The 11,698-nt window shown below is 39.7% G+C and overlaps 1 protein-coding gene across 1 annotated transcript; it reads left to right on the plus strand.

The window, feature by feature from the left end:
- Positions 1–5,833: 5,833 nt before the first annotated feature.
- Positions 5,834–9,666, plus strand: eif2b2 (eukaryotic translation initiation factor 2B, subunit 2 beta). The gene is made up of 8 exons (XM_082505126.1): positions 5,834–6,119; positions 6,389–6,509; positions 8,387–8,535; positions 8,618–8,781; positions 8,876–8,971; positions 9,050–9,187; positions 9,281–9,347; positions 9,474–9,666. The coding sequence occupies exons 1-8, from the start codon at positions 5,948–5,950 to the stop codon at positions 9,629–9,631; spliced, it is 1,065 nt and encodes a 354-aa protein (XP_082361252.1). The 5' UTR covers positions 5,834–5,947; the 3' UTR covers positions 9,632–9,666.
- Positions 9,667–11,698: the final 2,032 nt, after the last annotated feature.

Below are 11,698 nucleotides of genomic sequence, written 5' to 3' on the forward strand. Positions count from 1 at the left end.
TGCCAGATCAAAGTGGAAAAAAATCAATGAAATAATTTTAGTAACAAACAATCTAGAAATAGACTAAAATCTAGTGGAAAAACAGTGTTGCTAACAAATTAAAACCAAGCAGAAAAACAGGTGTCCTCTGTGTCACAGCCTGATGACATTCAAATTTCCTGTCACACTAATGATTTTAAACCAGAAATCCAAACATCCCATCACCATAACAGCAGTTATCTAGGTTGGCTAGAGAACCTGCCTCACTAACCTATTAATCTTACTTTTTAGAACAACTCTTTCTGTTGATCACAGTAACGACCAATAAATTTTCTTTTTGCATGCCTTAAAGCACGTGAATAATGATCACTAATGACCAATTAAATGGTAAATGGCCTGCATTTGTATAGCGCTTTTCTAGTCACTAAGGACCCCCAAAGCGCTTCACACTACATTCAGTCATTCACCCATTCACACACACATTCACACACTGGCGATGGCAAGCTACATTGTAGCCACAGCTGCCCTGGGGCGCACTGACAGAGGCGAGTGATCAAACTGTCCAGAAGATGATAACCATCTAAACACAGCTAGGATGCATGCAACACAGCGTATCTGAAGAGATGATGGAGCCATTAACCTCATGTGGAAGATGCTTCGATCCAAACAATTTCCAATAGATTGAACCTCTGCAGTGAGAAGAGGCAGATGCCATCAAAAGATGAAAAGTGAGCAACTGTGTTCTTATCTTTGTGTTTTGTGAGGCAATACTTTATAATGTCTTATATGCATCCAAATAAAATACTTGTGTCTGAAAGAGGAAGGCTGACAGTCACGACTGTTACTGGAGGATAATACAGAGACGCCAGGGTGTACTTTAGTTAGAGATTCCACTTATAGTTGCTATCAATTATTCAGACTCCCAGATCAGTGCCACAGGATACCTGCACCATAATCACAATCCACCAGGCTCAATACAAAATCATATGATTGTGACAGACAATAACCTCAACATTAATTTCAAGGTGATGGAATATCATGGGACTGCGCTCTATTATTGCTTTGTTATAAGATAGAACTTTATTAATCCCTCGGGTGGGTTCCTCTGGGAAATTCGATTTCCAAAAAAAGCACAGCAACGACCGAAGTTACAGTTACAGAATTGTTATATATATATATATATATATATACACACACACACACACACACACACACACACACACACACATATATAAATACAGAAACAAATATAAATAAAATATGCAAAGGGGATAAATAGAATAAATAGGAATAAAAAATAAAAATACAAGTGAATTGCACATTTCAAGTATTGAGTCTATTGCACTGTTGACTATTTACAAAAAGTATTGCACAAGGTATTGTACAGTGAGGTGAAGAGGCACTACAGCTTAGTTGTTCCCCCCTCCTTTGTCCTCCTGTTTCCCCTCCCTCTCCCCTCCAGAGAGGAGTTAAACAGTTTGATGGCGTGTGGGACAAAGGAGTTTTTAAGTCTGTTAATAATCCCCCTGCATAAAGCAACAGTCCCGACATATTCTCAGAAACTTATAGTTAGTAGAAATCCAAGAAAAGTCAGCAGTATTTCAATGGCTTACAGTTTTTTCTGATTGCTTAAGCACATTTTTTGTAACTATTGGCTAATTTTGCAAAACTCTTCACACAAATAAGAAAACCTGTCACCCAATAATCAAAACATTGTAGTTCTCTTGCAAAAGCAAACACAGCTAGATTAACTCTTCACACCTTCGTAAAAATGGTGTTTCCGTATCAAACAGTACACACAAGCCATCATCTACTAAGCACACAATGCGCCAACTGCACACTGATGGTATGAATACAAAACACATCTGGCTTTTGCTTTCTCTGTGCACAAGGTAGGCTATGTCAGTTTGGGCTCATACTTCTGTCATAGATCCATAAGCATAGAGGGATCCAAACTTCAAGTACTGGTGTTTATTCAAACACATCAAAACAAACACAAGTGTTTATTTCCAAGTATAGGATTATTTGCAATCGCCATAATGACTATATGGGTTACTTGGTCTGCAGTGAACATGCTTCCTCTGCCCCCAGCATCTGGTCATCTAGCAATTCTGTAAAGTAACAATTTCAGTATTTTTACATCAATGGTATTGGTGTGTTTCTCATTGGCATATGGCAGTGCTACAAATCTTTGTGCGAAGTGACTGTGCTAACCGATTCTCATTTCAAGATGTCCTTATGGTACTTGCTACAGTGTAGCGGCTCGAGTTAGGGTGGACCTGTTGGCCAGCTACCCTCAGGGTCATTCCACGGTTGATTACATGGTCCACTATTGTAGCTCTGATGTCATCAGCAATTCTATTTCTTTCTCTTCCTACCCTTCCTCTCCCCCCTCCTCATCTTCCTCTCCCCCCTCCTCGTCTTCCTCTTGCTCCTCCTTGTCCTTGTCGTCCTCTTCATCCTACTTCTTCACCTCCACGTCCTCTTCCTCGGCCTCCTCTACTTCTCACTCTTTCTGCTCCCTCCATTGTACTCCGCACACACAGCTTACCTGTATTATAGTGCTTAGGCTGATTGCAAAGTGAACTAATTATCTAAAAAAGTTTTCACATGTGAAAGTGTGCCAGACAGTTGGCAAATTAGTGTTAATGATAGCCATACATGTGTATACTTTTGCTAGGAGTGTGTTGGAAATTTGGTAATTGAGTGTTGTGCAGTGAATTGTGCCTACAGTTTTGCAAAGTGTGTGTTACAAAATTGCAAACTGAGTGCAAAGCAGTTTTTGTGCTTTTAGTTTTGCAAACTCAGTGAGTGGTTTTGCTATAAGTCTGAATAGTTTTGGAGATTGTGCTACAGGAATCACAGTTAGGGTTTAAGCATTCAGAAAAAACTGTAATATCAAGGCCAAACTTCCACTCAGCCTCAGACTCAAGTAACCAAGGGCTGCTTGAGAATATAACCCCCTATTACAGTTTTTTCTGAATGCTTAAACCCTAACTGTGATTCCTGTAGCACAATCTCTAAAACTATTCAGACTTATAGCAAAACCACTCACTGAGTTTGCAAAACTAAAAGCACAAAAACTGCTTTGCACTCAGTTTGCAATTTTGTAACACACACTTTGCAAAACTGTAGGCACAATTCACTGCACAACACTCAATTACCAAATTTCCAACACACACAAAAGTATACACATGTATGGCTATCATTAACACTAATTTGCCAACTGTCTGGCACACTTTCACATGTGAAAACTTTTTTAGATAATTAGTTCACTTTGCAATCAGCCTAAGCACTATAATACAGGTAAGCTGTGTGTGCGGAGTACAATGGAGGGAGCAGGAAGAGTGAGAAGTAGAGGAGGCCGAGGAAGAGGACGTGGAGGTGAAGAAGTAGGATGAAGAGGACGACAAGGACAAGGAGGAGCAAGAGGAAGACGAGGAGGGGGGAGAGGAAGATGAGGAGGGGGGAGAGGAAGGGTAGGAAGAGTAAGAAATAGAATTGCTGATGACATCAGAGCTACAATAGTGAACCATGTAATCAACGGTGGAATGACCCTGAGGGTAGCTGGCCAACAGGTCCACCCTAACTCGAGCCGCTACACTGTAGCAAGTACCATAAGGACATCTTGAAATGAGAATCAGTTAGTACAGTCACTTCGCACAAAGATTTGTAGCACTGCCATATGCCAATGAGAAACACACCAATACCATTGATGTGAAAATACTGAAATTGTTACTTTAGAGAATTGCTAGATGACCAGATGCTGGGGGCAGAGGAAGCATGTTCACTGCAGACCAAGTAACCCATATAGTCATTATGGCGATTGCAAATAATCCTATACTTGGAAATAAACACTTGTGTTTGTTTTGATGTGTGTGAATAAACACCAGTACTTGAAGTTTGGATCCCTCTATGCTTATGGATCTATGACAGAAGTATGAGCTCAAACTGACATAGCCTACCTTGTGCACAGAGAAAGCAAAGGCCAGATGTGTTTTGTATTCATACCATCAGTGTGCAGTTGGCGCATTGTGTGCTTAGTAGATGATGGCTTGTGTGTACTGTTTGATACGGAAACACCATTTTTACGAAGGTGTGAAGAGTTAATCTAGCTGTGTTTGCTTTTGCAAGAGAACTACAATGTTTTGATTATTGGGTGACAGGTTTTCTTATTTGTGTGAAGAGTTTTGCAAAATTAGCCAATAGTTACAAAAAATGTGCTTAAGCATTCAGAAAAAACTGTAAACAGCTGACAAGGATACAAAAAGTTGTTTTTTTTTTAAAGGGAGATGATTTCTTTTGGCTTCAAGCATCATACTGAAACACATGTAAAATCCTACTCTTTAGGACTGTGTTTTCCAACCACTGTGACCGAGAAATGATCAGGAGTACCGTGGAAGATTATCTGGTTCCACCAGATTAGTGCACTAAGCGATCGACGTGAGTAACTAGCAGAACAATTACATTCTCTTCCACTAGAGGGCAGTACAACTATCTGCTCTAATTTAATGGGTTGCCAACTGCCAGTAAAATAGAATATGACGTAGAGGAAATTACATTGTCAGTGAGACAACGCAGCGCGTAATAGCAATAGATAAATATTTGAAAAGAAAAAGTGGTAAATCTGACCTGGGTCCTGGAGAAAATTGCGACCCAGACGAAGGCCGTAGCATGAGTAGTGATCAGAAAAAGCAAAAAAGGTATACTGGGGACAAACCGAGCCAGTTCCTCTATGCCTGGTGCGCGGGGGGAAATGATCAATATGCCTTTTGTGACATTTTTGTTTGGTGGTGTGCCGCGTGATTTTTCTAATGTTAAATATGTGCCATGGCTCCAAAAGGTTGGGAAACACTTCTTTAGGAAATATATGTTTTCAACAGTGCAGCGTGATCACTTTCAATGAGTCTGACAATGACAGGAAGAAGAAAAGCCTCTTGTGATGTGTTTGTGTCTTTGTGTTTGTGTCTTATTTATATTTTATTTAATTGTATATAATTTATTAAAATTATTTTGTTGCATTTTTTACAGTATGTATAAATTAACCAGGAGTGGACTAGATCTAATAAACTGTCAACTTTGTGTAAATATACATATGTTTTCTATAAAATTTGAAACCAAACGAGCAGCCAGCCCGTTCACTAATTTCTCAATTTAAATGTTTTAACGATACATAGACGATAAATATCTACTATTTTTTATTGCTATGATAGTAACTATTAATATTACTATAATTAATCTTTCTTGCGCTGTTTTCCATTTCTCTTAAAAATACACTTCTTTCAGCCTCTCTTGGTTTTCATCCAGCATCTACGGCCCAAAATGGCCATAAAAAGGAATATTTGTCAACAAAGAATTAAATTAAATGGAAATAGCACAAAGCATTGACCAGAAAGGTGTATGCTTTAGCTGAAGCTTGTTTTATCTCCAATGTATACAGAGCATATTTTCATAAATAGCAAGCAAGACTTTTATTATGGAATCTAATTTCTGCCACTAGGAAAACTAAAATTAAAAACTTTTCGTCTATAAGTCCAAAGTTGGAGTTATTGTCTCAAAATTTCAGCTTATGTACTCAATCTTCTGAGAAAATAACTAAAAATTGATCAAATAGCATATATGTTCAAGTTATTAAGTCCGGGTTTTGAGATAATAACCCGATATTTTTTACGATATAATAATAATAATAATAATAATAATAATAATAATAATAATAATAATAATAATAATAATAATAATATATCGTTGTTTTACATTTCACTTTCAGACTGTCATTTTACTGTAGAAATGGGAAATTGTTGTAATTTGACCCACTCTACTGTAACGCACGTGAAGCGGCAGACCAATCAGATGACGGCGAGCCCACAGCCACCCGGATGTACTCCTGAAGTGCTTCCTCGTCAAAACACTGGCATGGTGGAACTATTGAGTGACTCAAGTGTTACAGTGACAGCTTTTTAAAACAGCTATGCCGGGCCCATACAAAGAAACAGACCTAACCGAGAGGGTCGAGGCGTTCCTGTCCGACCTGAAGCGCGGGGGGACCGGGGCAGGACCTCTCCGGGGCTCTGCGGAGACAGCCCGAGAAACGACAGCCCTGCTCCGCAAAATTACAGCCCAGGCTCGGTGGAGCAGTGCAGGTGCTGAATGCTGTTTGTTGTCGACACAGTGAAGTTAACTGCAGCGACAGCTGCCATTGTAGTCAAACAGGCTTTGTTTTTAAATCTGGTATAACGCTGTAGTACATGACAAATAAGCTTTCTTTAGCTTTCCTTACATCTAAACAATACAGAATATACATATGTAAAATGTTGAACATGTAGAAAAAATGGTTGCTGATGTAAAATCATACACAAAAAATATTCTATCCCAAGATTTTGGTCTTTTGCAAACATCTTCTCGATTTCAGGTGATCTGATGGAAATAATCCGCAAAGACGGGAGGAGGATGACAGCAGCTCAGCCCTCAGAGACCACAGTGGGTAACATGATCAGACGGGTGCTGAAGATCATCAGAGAGGAATATGCCAGGTGAGGACGCCAAAACCTACCATTTTCAAAAAAACCCCCCATTTGGTCCTTTTTAATTTGATAGCAACGTGTCCCAAAAAAGTTCAGATGAGGAGAACAAAAAGCTGGAAGAGTAAGCAGTACTAAAAGTAAACAGCTGGAGGAACATTTTAAAACCAATTAGGTGAACTGGGAACAGGGAATTAACATGACTGGGTATAAAAGAGCATCTTAAAGAGGCAAAGTAAAGTAAAGATCAGCAGAGGTTCACCAGTCTGCAAAAGCCCTCCATAAATTGTTGATGAATTTCAGAATAATGTTCCTCAACGTAAAAATGTGAACACTTTGAATATCGCATCATGAAAAGATTTTGAGAAACTTGAGAAGACTCTGTGCGCAAGGGACCAGACTGAAAAACAGGACTGGATGCCTGTTATATTCAGGCCCTCATATGGCACTGCATTTAAAACAGACATGATTCTGTCATGGAAATTCACTGCATGGGATCAAGAGCACTTAAAGAAATTATTGTTTGTGTTCACCTGTGTTCATCCACAAGTGTATGTTAAAGCTATACCATGTAAAGAAGAAACCAAATGAAGTGAGTCAAAGTGGAAAACTCTTCTATGCATCATCAGTGCTGAAAACTATTTACAGGTTTTAGAGTAACATATGTTCCCATTCAGATATTGGTAAACTGCATCTTGTACAGCAGCATGGCTCTGTAGTAGAGGTAGGGCTGTGCGATATGACCAAAATCTCATATCCCGATATAAGAATTCTATCGTCCCGATAACGATATAAATCACAAAAATGTAACATTTTTGTAAATTCTGTGAATCTCGGGCAGCTCGACTTGCGGCAAGTGTTTCCAGCTGCGCGTCATGTAGCTGGAGTCGAGTGTTTTAACCGATGTATGAAACTATACATTTTTAGACATAAGTTGTAACGGCTGCCGTTTTCTTTGTGAGTATTTATTACACAGTGTGCCACGGGAAACAGCCTGTTCTAACGTTTGAGTCTAAGGTTTATTTTTTAGCACCAGGCGGCTCTTTTTTACTTCTCATCCGTAAATAATCTGCTCTTTCACGTGATTCTGTTTATTTTGAAAAGTCTCAACAGGATCTTGAGCTTTATTGTGAAAGGTTTATGTGGAACATAAACAAGCGGACACGCGATGGTTTTACCGTCGTTGTTGCTAACGACAACGCATAAAAGCAGGCGCTTGTCCGTCTGTAGTGTGGTTATATAAAATATAAGAGAAAGAGAGAACTTTAAGAAATTAATATAGCCACTACAGTGACCATCAAAACTATGAAAAAATATTGCTGTAAAGAGTTTATTTTGCGACACCACGAAACAAACGATAGCATAAAATGAAACGATAAATGTTTTTATATCGTCATCCGATATATATCGTTATATCGAACAGCCCTAAGTAGAGGTGCTTCAGCTCTGAGCTTCCCTTCCTGCAGTCCAGACCTTTGACTATCTGGAAACATTTTATGCGTGTTGAAGTAAAGTAAATGTGACAAAGAAAACCCAGGACTATCGAACAGCTAGAATCCTCCAGCATCCTCCAGCAGCTTTTCTCTTCATTTCCCAGATGTTTACAAACTATTTACAAACATGTCGCTGTCCCAACCTATTTGAGATGTGTTGCTGCCCTCAAATTGAAAACAAACTAATGAGCTGCAGTTTCAAGTTTTTTCTTCGGTCCCAGAAAACCATTTGACCTAACAGTTGAAGTTGAATCAATAGGCAGCCATGAAAAGCAAGTACAATCGTACCATATATTAAAGGATGAGAGTATGTTGCTTAGAAATACTTAAGCTACAGACGGCTGAAATACTTTGTGTTTTTGGTGAGATTTGTGCTTAACTGTGTTTTTCTTTCAGATCTCGGGGCAGCAGTGAAGAAGCAGACCAGGAATCCCTCCACAAGTTGCTGACCTCTGGGGGACTCAGCGAGGAGAACTTCAGGCAACCTTTTGCTCTCCTCAAATCCAACGTCATCGAGGCCATCAATGAGCTACTCACTGAACTGGGTAAGTTGCGTTATTACCAAGATAGCGTCAGTTTGTATTTTAAATCACTCCAATTCTTGGTGCCCATCATTCTGTTTTTCAGAGGGAACGACCGACAACATTGCCATGCAGGCCCTGGAGCACATCCACTCTAATGAGGTCATCATGACGATCGGCCGCTCGCGCACCGTGGAGGCTTTCCTCAAAGATGCTGCACGCAAACGCAAGTTTCACGTCATTGTGGCAGAGTGTGCTCCTTTCTGCCAGGTAGCTCATCTACATCAGTCATAAAGGAAATATTAAATGTCTAACTTTAGATAGAAAACACAGTTCCTAATCTTATTTGTTCACCTCTCTACAGGGGCACGAAATGGCTACAAACCTCTCAAAGGCTGGCATCGAAACAACTGTGATCACAGATGCTGCCATATTTGCAGTCATGTCTCGAGTTAATAAGGTACTTAACGTTTTAAGGAGACGTTAGCGCAGAGATGTTAGAGCATGCAGGTGAACTTGTGTCATGATCTTTTTGCAGGTCATCATTGGAACACAGACAGTTCTAGCAAATGGAGGCCTGAGGGCCATCAACGGGACACACACACTGGCCCTTGCAGCTAAGCATCACTCCACACCTCTGATTGTTTGTGCTCCCATGTTCAAGCTCTCACCTCAGGTAAGAGATTACTCCAAAGTCCGAGTTATCTCCTTTCAACCCCCATAAATGATTAAACTCATACTTCTGTGAACATGATATGTCATATTTCAGTTTCCAAATGAAGAGGATACCTTCCATAAGTTTGTCTCCCCACATGAGGTGCTCCCGTTCACTGAAGGTAACATTTGCAACAAAACTGACCTCAACCACGTGCCCACCTTTGGAAAATCCTTTTCAGATTTGGACATATCCTCTTTGTCAGGTTTTTTTTTAAATAACTCACATTTTTCTGTTTATATTTCAGGTGAGATTCTCTCAAAGGTGAATGTGCACTGTCCTGTGTTTGACTATGTCCCGCCCGAGCTCATCACACTGTTCATCTCCAACATCGGAGGACACGCACCGTCATACATCTACAGACTGATGAGTGAACTTTACCACCCAGAGGACCATGAACTTTAATCGGTGTATTTAACAAATAAATAGAAATGAATGATTTTGCAGTGTAGTTTGTGTCTCTTTTGATGTGGTTTCATTTTTTGTACCTGAAGTCCCTTACAATAAAGAGAGAGCTGTTAAGAACAGCTGAGGTTATTGTGTAACACCAGTACAGATAAACGCTCATCATATCATAATGAATAACACTGACTTCCCTTTAATGGAACAATGGATTCAAACTAAGATGTGGAAACAGAGTCACATGATCCTGATGAACAGCAGACTGTAGTTGCAACTGTTGTCCAGGTGGAGGTGGTGTAGGACATGCAGAGCAGCAGGTTTGTGAGTATTTCTGATGGTGATAAGAAGAATAAGACTTGGAGAAAGTCAGATTTCATCACAATAGTCTCAGTGTGAACGTCTCCAAAGAGAGGTGAGAGTGGAACAATGGTAATCCTCTCCCTCTGGTGAATTTTTTTCAAATTATTCAGGACTTCACAGTGTTGATGATTACAAAAGTGTAGAGAGATTACAAGCACACAACTAAGGTATATTTGGAATTAACACAGATGTTCATGATTTCAGTAGTAAAGTGATTTCTTTTTTTTCTTTTTGTGTGTGTGTGTGGGGGGTGGGGAGACTACAAACAGCAACCTGAAGGTCTGACAGATCATGGAAAAATTTCGCTGTCAGAAGTGGGATTCGAACCCACGCCTCCAGGGGAGACTGCGACCTGAACGCAGCGCCTTAGACCGCTCGGCCATCCTGACATACTAAGCTCACGAGTATTTGAATAATCCCGAGCAGCTGCTGACATGTATGTTGAGCGCATGTATGTTTAAGATAAACGAAAGCAAATAAAAAATAATTACAAAGAAAATACATTGATTTAAAAGTTTGTGTTAAATGTTGTAAGTCACATCGAAATAGAAAGATCAGGTGTGGGTGGACAGGAATGCTTAGATGTCAACGACTTGATTGGATGGCCAAAGTGTGAAATGTGACGTCCTGTGAAGGAAGCGTGAAAAAGCGTGAGCAAGTATAAAAATTAGGTAAAATCATTTTGTCTTTTGCGAGATGAGCAGTCGGGAAGGTTGGATGTAAGAGGTTCACAGTTGAAAGTTCAAGCAGAGACACTAGATGGGGAATCACAGCCCAACCTGTGAATTGATTTCCACTGAATGCCCAGCTGCTTTCCTGTTGGGTGATTTTCATCAACACGGAATTAAGTGCGTTTTGGGGTCCAGTAGTGCTCATCCTTTCTCCATTCTCTTCTCACCATAAGTGTAGTTTAAATGATTATGGTTTTGTGATTTTACTTGATTTTGCTTTGCTCCTGCTAAATCGCTTTAATCAAACTTCCATTAATTAAAGTATAAATAGTGGACATTACGTTTGTGAAACAGTAAATATAAAAGTCGAAGTTTTATTCTTTATTAGTTCAAATAGCTCTTACAGGTTACCCTAGTCATAAAAAAACAGCTGGACGATTGCTGGACGACTGTCTTGCGTTGTGAAATACACACTGTCAGTAGTATAAAATACCATTGACATGATAAATACAGCGCTGGGATTTAAAAAAAATGTAATTATTTTAAAATACAATATACAATTTCATTCAGTAATAGATGGCATTACAACCTGGCAAAAAGTATGATTGAATACTTTTTGACAGGTTGTCACGACCTGACAGTATAATTGCAGCAACAGGGGTTCCATGGTGTAATGGTTAGCACTCTGGACTCTGAATCCAGCGATCCGAGTTCAAATTGGGGACCTGATTTTTGGGAGGTGTCTTCTCCGGCACTTTGAATTTCTGTATGAATTGTGTTTTCAGTGAACGCCGTATAAAATCAAGCAGCTAACTATGACGTCTGCCTTTACAAAACACTTGTCAATCACTAAAGAGTAGTACTAAAGAGCTGTCTGAAATTCAGTTGCACACCACACAAAGTTACAGAGTAAAAGTCACAAACACGCTGCTGACTCTCTAACCGCACAGCTCCAAACCTCTTCCGACCTCAAAGTCAGCACAGAAAGTGGGCACCACGAGCTTCGTAGTATGTGTTTACATGGCTGAACAGCTGCTAT

This window comes from Aulonocara stuartgranti (assembly GCF_965226115.1).
Source record: "Aulonocara stuartgranti genome assembly, chromosome: 15".
Classification (NCBI taxonomy): domain Eukaryota; kingdom Metazoa; phylum Chordata; class Actinopteri; order Cichliformes; family Cichlidae; genus Aulonocara; species Aulonocara stuartgranti.

Bases quoted from the DNA above. Each gene is read 5' to 3' on its own strand.
- eif2b2 (XM_082505126.1), top strand. From the start codon at position 5,948: ATGCCGGGCCCATACAAAGAAACAGACCTAACCGAGAGGGTCGAGGCG. The intron at 6,510-8,386 runs GTGAGGACGCCA...TTTTTCTTTCAG, and splicing joins ATCAGAGAGGAATATGCCAG to ATCTCGGGGCAGCAGTGAAG. The intron at 9,348-9,473 runs GTAACATTTGCA...TTTATATTTCAG, and splicing joins GGTGCTCCCGTTCACTGAAG to GTGAGATTCTCTCAAAGGTG.